This window comes from Notamacropus eugenii, chromosome 3 (genome assembly GCF_028372415.1).
Source record: "Notamacropus eugenii isolate mMacEug1 chromosome 3, mMacEug1.pri_v2, whole genome shotgun sequence".
Lineage (NCBI taxonomy): Eukaryota > Metazoa > Chordata > Mammalia > Diprotodontia > Macropodidae > Notamacropus > Notamacropus eugenii.
The window spans coordinates 96439745-96460104 of record NC_092874.1 but is presented as its reverse complement, the minus strand read 5'-3'; the positions used below and the strand labels follow the sequence as shown (position 1 = coordinate 96460104).

Sequence of the window (20360 nt, the reverse complement as noted above, 5' to 3'; positions counted from 1 at the left end):
TTCTGCATACCATACATACTCAGTACTCACACATACTCAGTACTCACACATGCTCAGTGGGAAGAAATACTTCCTTCTCATCCCTACTCCTGGAGAAAGGGACAGAACCAGCTTGCTCTCAAATATCTCAAGTCAATTAAAGGCTGAAGATGTTGAGACATGCTGGTTAGAGAGAGCCCTGCCTTGTTTTACTGGCTGGCAGGCACGGAGGGGCCAATCTAGGGGAAGGTAAATGATTAGGTAGAAGAATATGATCTTGGTGGAATTCTTAGTAGTCCTAGCTACTACTAGGTGCCCATACCTCTGGGGGGGGGGTGGTGGTGGTGGTAGGATGAAATAGGGGTGGGGGTAGCATTGAATAGACAGAAATTGCTGATACAACTTGCCTTGAGGGAGGGTGCATGATCAATTTTCTTTTTTTTGGATCCAAAAATTGGTAGGACCTGTGGTTTCATTGGTGTACTGAACCAATGTGTATGGAAACACCTTCCATATAGATTAACAACTCATCTGTAATGTAAGTATCTTGGGAAGTTGCCTGGGCACCGAGAGGTTAAATGACTTGTCCAACATCAAACTGCCAGTATTAGTCAAAGGCAAGATTTAAACTAGAGTTTTCCTAGTCCCAAAGCTGGTCCTCCATCCCCTAGACCCTGATGCCCTTTAATAATGATAATCCTTGACTGGTTATTATCTCATTTCTTTTTTTAATCAAGGTTGTTTATTGGCAAGGATACTCATGAGGAAATGTGACCTTCCATATTGACCTCTGGTCCCAAGAATTCCACAATCCCAAACACTTTGGTACATTGCAGATCTACTTCAGAGAGGAATTAGTTAAGTTCTCTTCAGTGATGGAGTGCTGGTTGGTTGAGTGGCAGGCAGATATTATACAAGAGTTGGTGAAGGCTACTAGCCTCTGTTCAGTCTGGAACATAGTGATCCCAAGGGTGACTTCTCACTGCTCCTGACTGTGACCAAAGAGCTATGATAAGTAGGCACCACAATGGCTCTTACAAAGGACAAAAACAAAGTTTTGAAGAGGCACCAGGTCCTATTTCATATGATGATTGGTGCAATGAGCAGCTTTAGTTGCCAAAATCTCACAAGCATCCATCCAGGATGAGAAAGGCTCATCACTGGCATCATGGGGTCTCCCATCAGGGGAGCTAGCATCATGACAGGGTGAGGAGCATAATCTTTCCTGATGGAAAAATGGAGAACAGATTGAGGAGAATTTTTCCTTGCTGAAATGTAGCAAATGTTTTGTCAGTCAGGCATTGAGCTTGATCTTACACCCATTTCCAACATCTTTTCATTTTCTCATAGGTGAAGTAGACTACAATGGTCACAGTAGTTGGGTATGGTGGTTCTTGATCCATTTTGATCTGGCTGGACAAAGTCAGTCTTCTGGCCCCCAACCACACCATGTCTGAGCACTATTGGGCCTTATTTAACTTGAAGTCCACCTAGTCATAGTATTTTTATGATAGACCATACTTCTTGCTATAATAATATGCTTCTTGCTTCTTCTGTCCCTTGATATGTGGAATAAGTTTTTCCTTCAGGATATTCTTAAGTGTTTAGGACAGGAAGTCTTAAGCCTTTTTGTGTCTTTCATGAATCCCTGTTGCAGTTTGGTGAAGTCTATATACTCTTTCTCAGAATAATGTTTTTAAATGCAGAAATTAAAATACATTGGATTGTAGAGGAAACCAGTTATATTAAAGTATAGTTGTGAAAATGTAAAAACAAGAAGCAAATTCATATAGAGTAGAGGTATAGAGGTTGAGAACCTCTTGGACTCTATACAGTCCCATAATTCTTCAGCATCATGTCCCTGAACTGAATCCCTCTGATCTGAGTTAGGGTACTACTGGTCCTCATCCTGGAGATTTGGAATCTCACCTTCAGAAGGCTACTCATACCTACTTTTCAGATTCTCAGGATGGTTCTCACTAGGGGCCCAAGGACAGCCATGGAAATGCTCATAGAAACAAAAAACCTCTATTTTCTCCTCACAAGCTCCCTGTGGGGAAAATAGAGTAGTTATCTCCATTGAAGACCAAAGAAATGTGTTTTCTGGAGTCACAAAATGATTGTATGTGACATTTAATGATGGCAGCCTCCCACTTCCTCTAAATAGGAGACAAGGCTGTGATACTCTTGATCCAGAAAATAATAGAATTAAGTGCTACGCAGCCTAGGAATTCAGATCCATGTGGGCTGGAGTCTTTGTAGGAGGCTTTGTGGAAGTGACAGGACTTGAGTTGGGCTTTGAAGGATGGATAGTTTTGGATGAATAGAGAAGGGAGAGTGGATTATGGATAAAGGCACAGGGACAGAATGCTCAAGGTGTGTTTGGAAAGTCAACGAATCACAGAATTACAGAATCTTGGAATTGGAAGGTACCTTAGAGGTTATTTAGTCTAGCCCTTACATGATCCCTTCCCTTCTGTTCTGGGTAACTGGTTGCTCAGTCCACTAGTCGCAGAGAATTCATGTCTCCCAGCCTGTCTCTTACATGACAAGCCTTCAGATAACAAGGCTATGATTGTGTTCCCTCTTCAATGTATTTTGGTTCTTTCAAGCTGTATATAACAATTTCAAGGCCCATTGTCACTCTGGTCACCAAATTCTTCAGGGCCCAATTTTTAAATGCTCACTCTTAAATGTGTTCAAGACTGAACATAATCTTTCAGCTCAGGGTACCACGGGACTAGCACCTTCCTCATTCTGAACCATATGGGTTCATTCAGAAAATGCAGGGCAGCCTAACTAACTTCACTTCTTTCTGAAACGGTTCTTATCAGGAGAACAAGTATTTGTCAAACAAGCCAACCAAGTTGCTACATCAAATGGTATGTTTTTATATGTTATATCTGATAAGTCTGTTCCTGGGGTGGTGAGCAAGGAAGGAGCACAGTCTCTTAGCCAAGCAGGCAAACTTTATGGAGGAGATAAGATCTCAGTTTTTTGTTGTTTTTTTAATTAGCCAAAGGTTGTTTCTCAGAACAAATGTTTTTAAGCTGTTTGGCAAAGGGCCCTCTTGTTTTCCTCCTCACCTCCTCCTCTACCTCCCTAATCTTCACAAGACTGGCACCTACAGTTATCTACCATCTATAGAAACAGGTTTAAGGTCTCTAGGACTCAACGGGAAAATAAGAGTGGTGCTATACTGTTGGCTGCCATGGTGATGCCAGTCACCATGAAAACAAACACTAGGGGTGCCATTTGGCAACAAGCAGAAGCATCCATATTAAGTAGGAAGATGAGGCACAATTCTGCATTCACAGTCATTTTGACATAGAGCAGAGAGGGGAACCCACTGGGGCTTGGTAGGATGAGCTTAGGTAAGCTCTTTTAAGGAAACATCTTTAGCAGTATTGAGTTCAATAAAGATAAAAATCTTCATGATACTTAAGGAGGTAGGATTGAAAAACCAAGAAAATTGTATCAAAAACATCCCACAGAACTGGGACAGGGAAAAGAGAGTACTGAATAATACTGCTCAGGTGAATTGAGTTTGGGGTTTTTTTAGGGGTTGTGGTGGTGATAGTGAAGAGGATTGGGACTGGGAATGCCCTGGAATGATTTGCTTCGAGTGACAACTTGGGTATCTCATGGTATCCCCACATTCCAGGTCCTCATATTCTCCTCAAGTGGGAGCCATGGTAGGATCACTTTGGCTGAGGAAGTTGGGAGGTTAGTGGGTACCTCTTTCCTCTGACAGTCAAAGAGAAGCACTTGTCAAAGTAGCAAATGGCACAGCTGAAGAGGTGGAAAGACTTGTGCTTATGGTATCTTGCAGTGGTGTCAAACCCAAATAGAAACATACCGAAGGTGGCATATTGACTTAGAAAACCATAAATTGCCATTACCTACATTTTATTGTATTTTTTTATTTTGTTAAATGTTTCTCAATTACATTTTAATCTGGTTCTGACAGCAGTATGTTTGATACCCATGACTTACTGGGTCTCATGTAGAGTCTACACTGGAGATTAGCTCCTTGAGGGTTAGAATGGGCAATTTGAACTTCCTGTTTTCCTCAGCTGTGAACCATGGTATTCTGCACATAGTAGGTCATGGATACTTGTTTTGTCACTGAGTCCCTCAGACAAAACATCAAAGAGGCCATCCTATCTCTTGGGAATCACAAAATTGCTCTCTATACCCCCTACTCTGCTGGGGCTAGCTTGGTACTGTTTATGCTCATATGTGTTTGTCCTTTGTTGCTGAAGAAGACCATGCCATCAGATTATGCTCATAGATAAAGAGAAAAGAGGTGGCGCTGCATCTGCATGCACAGCACAGCCTAAGTATAAAATGTGGGACTTGGACCAGATCCTACTGATTGCAGCTGTGATCCTCTGATCCCCTGCTCTGACTCCTAATTGTTCCTCACAGCACTCCTCCAGTTCTTGAAATGTCATCTGTCAGGACTCAGCCTCCATCAGCAATCAAGCACTGCAAGTTAGAGGATTGAGCTGAAGCAGATACCCTGTGTCAATGAAGTGTTTTGTTAGTGCCTAAGACGTTTAAATACTTCGATATGTCAAGGGATCTGGGAGCTTGTCAGGGTGGGTGTTCAGATCAAACCCCACCTACAGTTTGGTAAGTGATCTTGGACAGTTGCTGACACTAAAAAAAAAAAAAAAAAGGATCATCCTGTGACCAGTGTAGTAGTGAGCTCCTCAGAATTTATTTGGGTTGAGATTCAGATTTCAGAAACTGAGTTCATCATTAGGTCTGTCCTCTCAGCCTTTCCTGCTTGGTAGTATTTGCCAGGACTTGTGCTTTATGGACATATCTTTTGAGAACCCAGGGTCTACCTCCATGTCACAGTGAGGCATCAGAATTGCACTTCTGTGAAGGAGAAGCTCTGATGATCCCCTATAAATGCTTCCTATTGGATTAGCATGTCCTAGGGGTTAGCAGGGGGTCCACCCATCCACACTCACTCCCCCAGGACTTCTCCCTCCTCTTCTCAATGTTAGTTTCTTGAAACCCCTCAAAATTCTTGGTCCCAGGCTCCCACAAGGGTGTGCTAGATAGCTTCACCTTGCTCTTGCCCAGATCTCTGTTGCCTGATGGGCTGGGCACCAAGGGCTTTCTAATTCAGGTTTCAGGGACCCATGTTTAACTTGTGATTCCTTGAAGCCAAATTCCTTTCCCTTCAGTCAGGTGACACAGCCTCCTATGGAAACAGGTCAGGGTTAAACTCCACCTTGTGGGCATGATGCCCAGGCAAAGTATCTGGTGCATATAGGAACCACACTTGGGGCAGTCCTGCCCCTGGTGACTGAGACTTGGATCTTCAAGCTAGGGCTCATATAGACATCATTAGCTTATAAAGTCGCTACAAATTATCCAAGCAAGAGAAGGGGACTAAACTCTCTTGTCTATACCAGTCTCAGGTTGCCTTTGGTGAATTATCTTCTCCTTTAACATACATTTTTGACCCATGATCTCCTATAAAACGTTTGAAGAGAACAGAGAGGGAACACAGTATTTTTTTCCTGTGCCTTTCCTCCAAACTTTTAGCAAAGGCTCTAAGTCATAGCATAGGTGCCTGGTTGAGCTAGGTCTAGAATCCAGGACTTTCTTCCCTACCCTCTTTCTATCAAGGCGCATTATGAGGCTTAGGTGTTGTCTCATTAGCCCCTTTCTCCTGCAATCAACCATTTCTCCTTTTCTATTTTTGGTGTAGACTATTCTGAAAAGGGCTAAAAATATAGATGACGTTGTCGGGTAAGTTACTGTTTGTTCTTTTAAAAACCTTGTAAAAAAGGTGCCCTCCTTTTCAGAGAATCACAAATATTGGAAGTGAAAAAGAGCTTAGAGATTATCTGCTTCAACTCCCACATATCAGATGAGAGAATAGAGATCCCCAAGAGGGGAAATCAAATCAATTACCCAAGGTCTCCCAGAAATTTCATCAGAACAGGCTTTAGAATCTACATCCTGTGCCAGGGCTCTTTCTGCTGGGAAGCTGGGAAGTTTGTGGCTCTGACCCTTACCAGACCTCTTAACTGGAGATGAAAGATGTCAGCTGATACCCCCTCTATGCTTCAACCTCTCTAAACCCAAGAAAGGTTTTTGATTGGCCTTGTGGGAGGGAGGGTACCCTCAATACAGTACAGCATAGACTCAGAGAATTGAAAGGAACCTTACCTTTTTTTTTTAGAATTAAAGTTTTTTTTTTATTGTTTTCAGTTTTCTACAATTACTTCCATATATCTTAGATTTTTCCCCCTTCCCCCATCTTTCCTCTCCCTCTCCCCTCCCTCCCTGAGACAGCATGCAATCTTATATACGTTCTACACATACATTCTTATTAAATACATTTTCACCTTAGTCATGTTGCATAGAAGAATTAAAATAAATGGAAAAAACCATGAAAACAAAACAAAACACAAGAGAAAATTGGTCTGCTTCATTCTGTGATCCAGTTCCATAATTCTTTCTCTGGATGTAGAAGGCATTTTGCCTCGAGTCTACTGGAAATTTTTTAGGTCCTTGCATTGCTGTGAAGGGCTAAGTCTACCAGAAAAATTCCTCGCACACAGTGATTGTTGCTGTGTACAAAGTTCTCCTGGTTCTGCTTCTTTCCCTCAGCATCAGTTCATATAGGTCCTTCCAGGCCTCTGAAGTCTTCCTGTTCATCATTTCTTATAGCACAATAGTATTCCATTACATTCATATACCACAACTTGTTCAGCCATTCCCCAATTGATGGGCATCCCCTTGATTTCCAGTTCTTAGCCACCACAAAGAGAGCTGCTATAAATATTTTTGTACATGTGGGACCCTTTCCCATTTTTATGATCTCTTTGGGATGTAGTCCTAGAAGTGATATTGCTGGGTCAAAGAGTATGCACATTTTTGTAGCCCTTTAGACATAGTTCCAAATTGCTCTCCAGAATGGTTGGATCAGCTCACAGACAGCTCCACAAACAGTGAATTAGTGTTCCAACTCTCCCATATCTTTCTCCAACATTTATCATCTTCCTGTTTTGTCATGTTAGTCAATCTGATAGGTGTCATGTGGTACCTTAGAGTTGTTTTGATTTGCATCTCTCTAATCAATAGTGATTTAGAACATTTTTTCGTATGTCTATAGATAGCTTTAATTTCTTCCTCTGAAAACTCCCTGCTCATATCCTTTGACCATTTATCAATTGGGGAATGACTTGTATTCTTGTACATTTGACTCAGTTTTCTGTATATTTTAGAAATGAGGCCTTTATCAGAGACACTAGTTGCAAAAATTCTTTCCCAGTTTTCTGGGAACTAACCATACCTTAAAGGTCATTTAGTTTAATCTCCTTCCTAATATAGAAATCTCATGTATAATATGCCAGACAGCCTCTGATTGAGCATTTCAGGTGATGGAGAACTCACTTTCTCGCAAGCTGGCCTGTTTCATGTCAGCAGTGCTCTAGGCAAGAAAGCATCCTTCATCCAAAAATTCTTCCCTTACTGATTTTTGAAGTTCCATGTTAGAGATTCAGTCATCTGGGTTAAACATTGCTCCTTCCTTGATGATATTTTTTAAAAAACCAAATACCCTGGAGGTGGGGGATGGAGGAGGTAGTACAAGCTCCTAACAAGCTTATCACTGAGCACTGACTTTGTAGTCAAAGAGCCTGCTTTCAAATCCTGGCTCTGCTACTTATAGTGTGACCTTAGGCAAATCACTTGCCCTCTCTGGCCCTGTTTTTTTGCCTGTAAAATGAGACAGATACTGAGATATTTTTCAACTCTAGATCTATGAGCCTAAGGAATGAACTTGGAAAAGGAAGGAGCCATCAGGTAAGAGATAATGGAAGTCACTGAAGACCACATTTACCAGCTTTGTGATTTTGTTGTAGACTGACCCTGCTGGGAATGAATACACACCACATCTCACACACACACACAAACACACACATATATACATTCAAACATATGTGGATATGTATCCCATGTAGATGTTTATATGCGTGTGTATACCATATATGTATATATGTGTATATATGTATGATATACATGTATATGTTCTCTGCTCAGGGTGTGAACTTCAGGGGTGATCCCATAGGAGTTAGAAGACAGATAAGGAGAATGATTTTCCTATCATGGGGACCATTCTTGGACTTCTTAAGTCCCTGGGCCTCTTCCTGCTATGTCACACAGCTGGGGGCTGTGTTTGAGAGACTATTGATGATGATATTTGGACTATGGTTCTTAAACCTAAACAGGACTAAATTGATCATGAAGGTCCAGTGTAGCTCTCACATTCTAGGAATGTGCCTCAGGCCCCCTTTTTGGGATTCTGCAGTAATTTCCCAATATACTTCCTCAACTTTGTTATAAAGAAAACATTAAGCAAAGCCCAATTAACAAAGCATCTAAATTTGATGTAGTATGAAACATTGCACATCTTTAGTTCCCTACTCTCTCTCCTGAGAGAAAGGAAGTGTATTTCATCCTATGTTTCCTAGGATCAAGACTGGTCCATTCATCTGATTTTGGCAGCATTTTAGTGTGTTTTGATCCATCCATCCCCTCTTTTCACAGATGAGGAAACTGAGGCATAAAACATTAAATGCCTAAGGTGAAGCTAGGTTTCAAGTCCCTTGACTTCCATTCCAACATTCTTTCCACTGTGACTTCCCACCTGGTGCTACAGAGACCAACATCTTAATATAAACATCAGCTGTCAGGGTTCCTAACCAAATATGTTCAGTTGACACTGCTGACAGCTGGATAGCACCTCTGAAATAAAGTCAGTACTAAGGCTTCCCCAGAAAAGTTCAGGGATCAGTTTAGAGAATAGCAAAGGGCAAAAGCCCAGAAACTAAAGGACAGGCCCTCTGGGTTCACTCCAGGCAGGGGATCTAGTGCCATTGGTGAATAAATCCCAAAGCCCAGGTCTGGTTCCTTCTCAGGGGCTCATTGCCTTCCTTACGGCCACTAATATCAAATCTGGAAGAAAGCTGATCTAAATTCTGGCCTGATATGAGATGAACCAGGGACCTGGCTTTATAAAATGGAGATGGGTGTATATGTGTGTGTAGGGGTGGGGGAAGGGGAACTTTGAAATCCCTGCTCTAAGAGAGTAGGCAGAGGCAGGTATGAGTGACCCACAAGTAATGACAGCATTTTCCTGAAGTCAAGAATTTGTTAAGGTTAAGGATTTCCTAAGGTTTCTCCACAACCAGTTCTGGCCCCAACAGGAGGGTGACCTTGGGAGTTCCTGGCTCTTCCTTCAGGGAACTCTTGGTCCAACATGTTGTACCACAATGAGTTTTAGAATTTGAGACAGACATGTTTTCAAATCCTCCCTCACCAGTGTGACCTTGGGCAACTCACTCACTTTTCTGGGCTTCAGTTTCTCCATCTGTTCAACAAGATACACCAAATCACTTCTAGTCCTTTCCAACTCGAAAAACCCCGATTTCTGGATCCCAGGAGCTGGGTCAGAGAGGACCCTTGTCCTTGCCCCAGTAATCCCTGCCTTGGGATGCTGATTTCTGCGCGCGCCATCCCCCCTCCCCCCATCGCCAGATCTGCTTCTTTCTTCTGCAGTCCGGGTTTTGGGCCAGTCAGACCACAGCCTGGTGGGGCTGCTATACAGACGAGCGTCTAAGGGGAGGGCTCAGGACTCGGCACACAGACCACAGCGGCAGGTAAGTCCCAGGTCCAGCCAGGGACCGCTGCGGCAGTTACCGTATTTATCAAGGGCGAGCTGGGTCCTTGGGGGAGGGGGGAGGGGGGTGGGGCGGACTGAGGTTGTCACTGCGGAAGTGTTACCGTATTTGCTGAGAGTCGCGTGGAGAGCCTCCCTAGTCCTGGAGAGCTGAGTGGGCATTTCCAGCAGGAGGATTACCTTATTTACCTAAGGGTGCTGGAGGTCGCTGCGGGTGGGCTACCGTAATTACTGAATAAAACGTTGGTGCATGGGGCCTGGGGATGAGGGGGCAGCAGCACGACTGCAGCCTTCTTTCTGTGCATGAGCCTGCAGGCTTGCTGCTTAGGGTGGGGTGAGATGGGTGGGCTAGAAGTTCTGCGGAGGTGAAACTTAAAGCCCGAGCTGATACAAGTACCTAGGAAAAGGTGGCTTCGGGAGAGGCATTGTATTTAAAAGGGAAGTGTAGTGGGAAGTTTACCGTATTTACTGTAAATTTAGCTTGAAGCCGCGGGGACTAGCTCTCGCTCTCAAAGTTACCGTATTTCCATCATGCAGCGCAGCCTCTCGTGGGGTCCGAGCCAGAAGGAGGAGGAGCAGGGACGCAATCCAGGCTTGTGAGTTTGGGGCAGAGGGACGGGCACAGGAGCTGGGGAGAGCAGCCTGGAATCATCGCCAGCTTTTTCTTGGACTAACGTTGGGAGAGAGAAAACCTCAAACTGCTCCGTGTGCTGCAGAGGCTGGGGTGGGAGGAGACATGGCAGGGACCTCTGAATGGGCTCTGGTGCAGGGATTGACGCGATGGTAGGACTTGGGACCTTTAAAAGGAGTTGTCTGCTCCCAGATTTTGGCTTCGTGCCTAGGCAGGGCCTCCTGTGTCTCTGCCCCTCTGATTTTCTCTGGTGTTCCCAAATATCCCCAGTTCACCTCTGCTTTTTTCCCCCTACCCTATTCTACACATGGGAAGATGGAGAGGGGAAAGAGTATATTGCAGTGGTTCTAGGGGAGGAAAAATCCCAGGACCCCTTACCTCTAGACTTCTGGAGTCTGGTCTTAGGGACTAAATCCCAGAATTTCAGGATAGGAAGCAAGCATGGCCAGTGCTTCTCCAGGGACTAAGAATGTGATCACCTGCCTCCTCCTTCCAGGCGTACTACAGTGTAAGGAACATAAGAGATACTTAATAGATGCTTCTAGGAAAGGCTGGAGAGCAAGGGTATAGGGGACAGCTGGGGATGGGTACCCTGGATTCTAATCCTGGCTCTTCTAATTGAACATTTTTGTCTTTGTATCACCGGGGCCTAGCACACAGTAGGCACTTACTAAATATTTACTGAATTGAAACTTTCTGAGGCTCAATCTCCTTACCTGGAAAGGGGATAAATAATCCCTGCCTGCCTTGAAGTAGGAAAGAAAATGCTAAAAGAATATAAGGGACCTTATAAATGTCATGGGTTTTTAGTAATAATGTAGTAATTCTAGTGATAGCTAGCATTTATGTGTTGTTTTACATAATTAACTGATTCGATTTTCACAGCAGCCCGGTGAGGTAGGTGTGATTGTTATCCCTATTTTACAGTTGAGGAAACTGAGGCAGACAAGGATTAAATGACTGACTTGTGCAGAGTCATACAGTTAGTACTTTTCTGAGACAGGATGAGCATTTGAATTTAGCTGACATAATAATAATAAATAATATTTTTACTACACTGGAGTATGTACTCTGAAGGAGAGAGGGCCTTTGGGACTTCAATATGATAAATGAAGGAATCCCAGAATTAGTGTGAGTTAATCTACAATATTTATTGCCTACCTTAGTGAATGATCACTTCTGGTAGTATGAGGATACAGAGAAACAGAAGGCATCATCACTGACATCTTCGTACCATGGTCTCTAGTTGTGGACACAATATGAAGAGTTACTGCACATCTGTAAAATGGTACAATGGAGGGAGATTGGTCTTGAAGCCAGGAGGCAATCAATCCATAAACTTTATTAAGTACCTACTATGTGTCAGGCTCTATGCCATGTGCTTGGGGACCAGGGTTTAATTTCTACTTTATACAAACCTATTGTATTCTCTGTATGACCGTGGGCAAGTCACTTGACCTTGCTATGCTTCAGGAAACTTTCTTTTTTTCATGTTTATTTATTAATTTGTTTTCAACCAACAAAAATTTACTTTCCCTTTATTCCTTCTTCACCCATCATTAGTTTTTTTTAAAAAGGATAAAAGCCTTATGCATAATAGTCATGTATAATCAAGCAAAACAAATTTCTTCATTTGCCATATCCAAAAATATATGTCTCATTCTGTGGCCTGAGTCCATCCATTACCTCCCTGTCAGGAATTAGGCAGCATGCTTCATCATCTCTCCTCTGGAATCATGGGTGGTCCTTGTATTGAAAGGAAACTTTCTAAGAATAAAATTTACAGATGAGTTGCTATCTTGCATCAGGAAGGGAGATTGTGCACCAGGAACTCCTCATTACAATGGAGTCCCAGACCCAGATTAACAGCAGCAACAGACATAGTGAGAGAACCTTGAATTTGGAATCAGAGAATCTCCATCCAGATATTGACTTTGCTACTTCCTGGATGCCCTTCTCTCTGGTTCTCTCTTTCCTTACCTGTAAAATGAAGGGGTTGATCTAAATTAAATTCAAATAGAGAAGGATCTCTGTGGGACCATATTGATTTAGAAAAACACAAATTAACATTATCCGTGTTGCATTATGTTTTTATTTTATTAAACATTTCCTAATTAGATTTTAATCTACTACTGGGAGTTTTGAGAGCCTTGAGCTTGGCACTTCTGTTCTAGACAATCTCAAGAATTAAATCTTATGATCTCATATGTAAAATATTAGTAACTTCTATAGGAGTTCTAAGCAGGTCAGAGAAGGCAAGAGGAGGAAGAGAAACCAGATGAGATGGATCTGGAAGAATGAATGGGATTTGAAGAGGTTATATTTGGTTTTAGCTGGGAGGATTGCTAAGGCTTATTCTATTGGCAGTAAACTAGTTTGTCTGGCATCAGGTCTGACTCCGGTGGGGACTCCTATGGGTTTAAATCTTTCCCCTAAAGTTTACTAGCTGTGTGACCTTGGACAAGTCAGAAGCTCAGTTTACTTATCTGTCAAATCAGAAGTTTGGACAAGATGACCTCTGAGTTCCCTTCTAGTTATAGATCCTTCATCCTGATTGCAATGGGGAAAAGTGGGAAGTGAGGCTGGTTACAGATAAATTACTGAGGGGCTGCCACTCTTCTCTAGCACAAGAAGGTAGGATTAAAAGATTTAGAGTTGGATTTCTTCTAGTCTAACCCCCATTTATAGATGAGGCACCTGAGGCGCAGGGCCATTAAGTGAGGCAAGCCATCAGTTCAACTCAGATTCTTAGATTCCAAATTCATTTTTCCCATCATGTGGTCCCTTCCCATACTGCCCCTAGTTGGGGAAAGGGGTTGTCATGGACCTGTGTCAAAACCATTCTATTTCCCTATGCCCTTTCTGTGTCTGTCTCCCCAGAGGTTGGTGACTTAATGAATGGAACCCTTGTGCTGTTGGAAGTGCCCATGTCAGACCTGTCCCCACCAGGAGGAGAGCCTTCTGAAGCAGATGAGGAGGAGAGTCCCAGCGATGAACAGGGTCTCATTATCCACCATCCAGCAGAGGAACAGGCATACCGATGCCTCTTATGTGGCCAGACCTTCTCTCAGCAGTCTAGCCTGGTTCGGCACCACAAGGCCCATGCTGGAATGAATGGAACAGGGAGGGCTTTATATGTCTGCCCTGAGTGTGGCAAGGCCTTCAACATCCAGCACAACCTCTCTGTCCACCAGCGCACCCACACAGGTGAGCGACCCTTTCCATGCCCTGAGTGTGGACGGCGATTCAGCCTCAAACAGAATCTGCTCACTCATCGGCGCATTCATAGCGGCAAGAAGCCTTATCAGTGTGCCCAGTGCAGACGCTGCTTCCGAGAGGCCCGCTTCCTCCTTAACCATCAGCGTACTCATGCCAGGATGTCCCCTACTTCACCCCAATGTTCCGGGGTTTCTGGGGAGCAGTGATGCCACTTCTGTCCTTGCTATGGATGGAGCTTTGCCCAAGAAGGCTCTCTTGAGACTTACACATTCAGCCATGGCTGTGGAACTGAGGGGCAAGGTGCTCATCCAAGCCAGGCTCAATGTTCTAACCATTGTTGCTTCCTTGACCCACAATGCCCTCTGTAATAAGACTGTATGCAGACAATTCACTTAATTCACATCTGCTGTGTTCTGCTTTCCAACCCCTAACCCTAAGGAGAGGTGAGAAAGTAGGCCCATAATGATGGCGAGAGGTCCAAGAGAATAGAAGGGCTGGAACTTGCAGGTGCATGTGGGCTGTCTAGTGCCTGCTGTCCAGGGCAACTTCTTGGAGGGTACCCCAAGCCCTAGGCAATCCCATCTTGCTGAGCATAGCTGCTTTGGCCAGGATTACTGCTCTCCTCAGGTTTATTTCATTTGTAGCAGATGAGACCATAAGGGAACAAAGAGGTCCGAGACTTAAGTCTCAGCATCTCGTAGGTGGGAAATGTCATTCTATGGTATCAGGGAAGAGGAGAACTGAAATATGGAAATTTAAGTCAGTATAATAATTTCACCTCACTTTTATAGAATATTTTTTTCAATATACTTGGAGATTGTACAAATGAAGGATTACTTTACTTTTCCCCTTCCATTTATAATAGCTCATCTGCCTTCTGTTTTTCTCCTTCCCCACTTAATTTGGTTATACCACTTATTCCCTGTGTGACCTTGTGGAACTAATTTCACTTCCCTGGGCCTGAGTTTCTAGATATCTCTAATATTCCTGCCAACTCTGAATTATAAAACTTTTGGCACTATGGGCCTTCCTGTTTCCCATTCTCATCCCCCAAGCATCCTGGCCCCACTATGTACTGGGATGGGTGATAAAGGTTCTACTCTGAATTACCACTGCTTTACCACTGAGTTACCATTGAATTAAGATTTATTCATTGCTGGGTATGATGGCACAAACCTGTAATCTCTATTACCATGGGAGACTGAGGCTGGTGGATCAATTGAGTTCTAAAATTCTAAGCTGCTTTAGGGCTAAAGCTTATCATGTGTAAATCTAATGCCAATATGAGGACCACCTAAAGAGGGTCCCAGGTCTAAAATGGAGGAAGTCAAAGTTTCCATGTAGATCAGCAGTGGGGTTGGGTCAGTGGATAACCCTTGTACTTACAGCCTACAAGAGATAGGGAAACTCAGTCTCTTTCTCTCTCTCTCTCTGTATATACACATATATACACACATATATGTATATATATATGTATGTATGTATATATATATATATATATGTGTGTGTGTGTATGCATATGTATAACACAGACAAATGTGAGGTATGTGTTGAGGGCTGAAAAGATGGTATTTTTTAGGGAAAATACTGAGTATATAGAAGTTTATATGACATATGACCAGGGCAGTCATTCATTAATTCATCTAACCAAAAAAAATTTTTGTTCCTAGATATGGAAGCTTAGTCTATTCTTTCCTAAGGGGGTATTGGTTCTAGTGGATATGATTTGTATCAATTTACAGTCATAGTCAAAGTGATCAACACAATAAAACTTCTTTTCTGAATAGCTCTCTTTCCTGTTCAAAATGCTTTGGCATTTTTGAACCTTATAACACCCTTGGAATTTAGAGACATCAGGGATTATTATGAATGTTCCCTTGGTTTTGATGTTACCCAGAGGTGTTACCTTGGAAACTTGAGGTTTCTTTCAAGAACCTGTCTATAGGCAGACAGACATTACCCAGAATTCCTGAAGTACCTGTGATTGTGAATCTAATGTACTTCTGAGAAGGAGGGCAGCCTTGCTGAAGAGACTGGAGATATGGCCGAAACCCTGATTGGGACTTCTGGGATGGTCTGATCAAGGAGCTTTATAATGGCTGTTGGCCATCAACCAACAGAGAGATTTGAGTGGAGGTTATGGAGACTGAGGCATGGATGAGAGCAGAGTGGGGACTGGACCAGACCAGATTACACTGGTTCCTAGTGGAACCAAGAGATCATGGCAGGGGTTAGTTAACATGGGTATACTTGATCCCTAAAAGCTTCTTCTACTATTCTCTCTTGCTGGTTAGGTGGGCTGTTCTCTGTTTATCAATCTAAACTAATCTGTTGCCCTTCTTAACTTCATTGTTGAAGGGAGCTGGAGGGCAATAAGAAGAGAGAACAGACAATTTTGTACCTGTGAATCTGCCTTTTAGATAGTTGGTCCCTGTAGTTGCTAACTTTTATCCTTTATGCTATTTGAAATTGTTATTTAAAAAAAAATTAATAGTCATTGGTCCAGGGTGGCTTAATTATTGAATGTGTAGCTTGGGAGTGAGAAATGGGGACTTATTCCTTAAAAGGAAGTACAGGGTATGTCTTTTTCCCTTTGGTGGAGACAGGATCTAACAAGAGAGAGTATAATACTTTTATTACAGTTTTATTACAGTTCAGAATGTGTATGAATTCTGGTCATATGAAAGAGAAAGAGAGAGAGGGAGAGAGAGAGAGAGAGAGAGAGAGAGAGAGAGAGAGAGAGAGAGAGAGAGAGAGAGAGAGAGAGAGAGAAGATTCCTAAGAAAAATGAACCAAAGAAAAGCCCTTGTTGGTAGGGTTGGAATTGCCTTTTTATCCTGAGGGAACTGAGGCTGGTTGGATTTGAACTTAGGTTATCTGACTTCTGAGAAGCTTAGGCTTTTTCCATTACACAAAGTCCATCCATCTTGTTTCTCATCATTCTCTGGCCCTGAGGCTAGGGCAATCCCCCAGCTGAGGATCATAGCTGTGGCTGAAACTAGAGATGATAGAAATGCCAGCTTCCTACTGAGGATCTACCCCAAAGGTTTAGTGGATTGACCTATCCAGTAGAGACTTTATGCTGTGAAGAACCAGTCCAATCTAGCCACCAGTGGAGTGACCTGCTGGAGGACTCTATCAAAAGAAAAAGAAATTCCAGGTCCTAAAGCACCAGGATTTGTGAATTACCCTTTGCTACATGTGTATTATATATAGGTACTTCACTACCACTGAACACTATTTGAATCAATTATTCTCATCAATGCTGTATGTATATTTGTGGGAGAGTACAACCGAAGCCTTTGGGAGGAGTGTTATACCAACTGTTCTTACTGTACCATCTTAGTAAATGCCTTTGCTAAAAGCTAATTAAGACTACTGGATGACTGTTATTGGGAAACATTCTGGTGGGGGACGCATGAGCTATGATGAGTAGTCACCAACAAGGTTATCTGCGGGGAAACAATATGTAGTAGAAGTATATAGAGTCCTAGACTTGGAATCAGAAAGACCTGGTTTCAAGTCTTGTGTCAGTAGCATGGCTCTAACACTAGTGTTCTTTTAGTTCAGGTCTGATGTTGGGATGAATTGAGGCACTGAACTTTTCACAAAAAGGAGATTTACTTTGCCCTAATACAGCGAGAATATGAGACAACACTTAGCTTCTCTGGGCACAGTTTCCCTCATCTTTATATGAAATGTACCTGGCCATCAGGGCAGGATATAGTGAAGGACTTGGTGACTCAAGTCATGTACAGACATGTTTACCAACTCAGACTTGCCTAGACTTCGTGTGACTGGGACTTTATATTCCCTTGGATGTTCAGGGCCATTCAGGCCAGCTTTGTCTTTTTTTTTTTTTTTTTTTGGTAAAGCTTCCTTATGTTGTGGATCGGAGGAGAGAAACTGTATCAGGGAAATGCTGGTCCTACCACATCTGCCTCTTAGGTTTTTTGAGCCTCTGTTTCCTCATCTGTAAAATGTGGAAGTTGAAGTCCTTTCCAGTTCTAGTCCTATGATCCTATGATCCCTAGAACTTGAGAGTAGCAGTACTACTCTGGGGACCCAACCTGTCAGTGCAAGTGCTGGTTGGGAGAATAACTGTGGGGAGAGGGTGATATTACATTTAAGTCTGCTTATCTTTTCTTTTCTTTTTTTTTTTCTTCACTACAGTCTCATTTTATTAAAGGAGGTATTGTTAAGATCTAATAATAACATAATTGAGAAATCTCTTTTCATAGATAACACTATACAAATTCAGAAAGCAAATATGTTTTAAAAAATAAGGCCCCTGAGGCCTGAGTTAATTGCAATCTGTGGGGCAGCTAAATTGTTTCTCTTATGGAGATTATCATGTCTTGTCCTGGAGATATTGATATGAGATTTCACAGAATTTCAAGACTGATTCAGACCCAGATCTTCTATGCCACATAAGTGCTACTTGAACCAATACTCATTTTCTCTTTTGGGGTTTAACCTGCTGTATCTTCCCTAGGTAGTCACAGAACCCCCATATCATTCTCATAATTTCTGAGTAGATCCCTTGGCATTTTCAGTCCTCGACTAGTTTTCTATCTGATGTCATTTCTTAATTATAGCATCTTTAATGACATCACTGAACCAACTTAGGCTATCCTAATCCTCTTGTGGAGGTCCCTGCTTGGACCTGATATTTCTCAGTGTTTTCTATTCTTACTGCCTGTTGTTTGTTGATGGATGCTGTGAACCTCCTTCTCTTCCAGACATCCATCATTGAGGCACTCTGCTGCACTATTACTGTTGCCATCTGTTTCTCCTTCTCAGGAAAATGTTATAGCTCTTACAGAATGAAATAGCCAGGTCCACATGTCTTTGGGCCACTTGATGCATTTCTATCCCTTTGGGTAGGCTGAACGTTAGAAGCCTCTACTCCAGTTAATATATTCTAATCCAATCTAGTCTAGGTTCTCTCTCTCTCTCTCTCTCTCTCTCTCTCTCTCTCTCTCTCTCTCTCTCTCTCTCTCTCTCATTTGTGGGGGTGGTGTTTTGTTTTTGTCCACGTAGATTATGTATGTATATATTGATTTGTCTGTGATGTGGTTTACAGGGAAGCAAGAATAGACATTTTTTTAGCATTTACTCCTCCCATTCTTCTCCAAGGAAGACTTTGGTTCTTGCTATATGGGGAAACAGGAGGTAGGGGTCAGAAGCTTGACCCCTCTACTTTTCTCAAGAAGGAGGAAGTACCAAACTAGAATTATATCTATCTGTTCTTTTAAATATTATCAGTCTAGGGCAGGAATGGGAAACCTGCAGCCTCGAGGCCACATGTGGTCCATCAGTTTGGCCTTTTTACTGAATCCACATTTTACAGAATAAATCTTTTTTTTTTTTAAAGGGATTTGTTCTCTGAAGTTTGGGTTTAGTCAAAGGTTCACACTTGGGGACTTAGAGGGCCACATGTGGCCTTGAGGCCACAGATTCCCTATCCCTGGTCTAAGGGAAGTATATTTTAAGTTCAAACTAAACTCCTGATCACTATTCCTTGGTAAGAATGGAGGGCTCCAAACTATGTATCCAAGACTGGACTCCCTTCCCACTAAATACCACTTCCACAATGAACACTCATAGCAAATAAACTACTTATCCAAGTTGATAGAAAAACAGAGATCAAGGAAATACATAGGCTCTATATAGAAATATGTGTGTGTGTATATATATATACACACACACATATATATATATATATATATATATATATATATATATATATATACTGGATAACACAGATTGAAGGAGCTTTACATTTCCTTCTCCAACTCATTTTACAGATAAGGAAACTGAGGCAAACAGGGTTAAATGACTTGCTTAGGGTCACGCAGCTAGTAAGTGTCTGGGGTTGGATTGAATTCAGGTTTTCCTGATTACAGATCTGATGATCTATCTGCTGCTTCACTTAGCTGCCGTGTGTGTGTGTGTGTGTGTGTGTGTGTGTGTGTGTGTGTGTGTGTGTGTGTGTGTGTATACCTTTAAGATTTATGGGACAGGCTAGATGGAACAGTGGATAGAGCACTGGATCTGGAATCAGAAAAACTGATCTTCCTGAATTCAAATCTTGCCTCAGGCACTTATTACCTATGTGACCTTTATCTGTAAAATGAACTGAAGAAGAAAATGGCAAACTGCTCCAGTATCTTTGCAAAAAAAAAAATAACCAAAAAACAAAAATACCCCCTAACCAAACAAAAAAAAAAAAACCTCCCCCAAATCCCAAATGGGGTCACAAAGTGTTGGACACAACTGAAAAATGACTGAAAGAACAAAAAGACATATGGAGCATGTACCTCACAACAACCCTGTGGATTTAATAGTGGAAGCAAACAGGGTTAAGTGACTTGACCGGGGTCATGCAGTTAGTAAGTGTCTGAAGCTGGATTTGAACTCAGGAAGATAAGTCTTCCTGATTGTAGACCTCATGCTGTACAGCACCACCTAGTTGCCTCCTCTCACAGAGGAGGAAACTGAAGCCCAGAGTGGTTAATGAGTTTGTCTCACACCACATAAGGAATAATTAGCAGATCTGGGATCCAGTCCCCCATTTTCTGTTTTCACATCCCAGTGTTTATTTCACCCTGTGGCTGAAAGATTCTCCAACCCCTCCTGCCTCCTACCCTAAGGAAGGAGTGGCTAAAGATGATGAAGTTTATCTTCCAGGACATACACACACACACACACACACACACACACACACACACACACACACACACATATATACACACACACATATATATACATATACATATATATACACATACATACACACATACTCATAAATAC

The 20360-nt window shown here is 42.4% G+C and overlaps 1 protein-coding gene across 1 annotated transcript; it reads left to right on the top strand.

Moving 5' to 3' along the window:
- The first annotated feature begins 19 nt into the window (after positions 1-19).
- On the top strand, positions 20-16913 carry LOC140533041 (uncharacterized). Its single transcript, XM_072652328.1, has 3 exons — positions 20-9674; positions 10232-10290; positions 13206-16913. Exon 3 carries the CDS (start codon positions 13220-13222, stop codon positions 13748-13750), a length of 531 nt encoding a protein of 176 aa, XP_072508429.1. The 5' UTR covers positions 20-9674; positions 10232-10290; positions 13206-13219; the 3' UTR covers positions 13751-16913.
- Positions 16914-20360: the final 3447 nt, after the last annotated feature.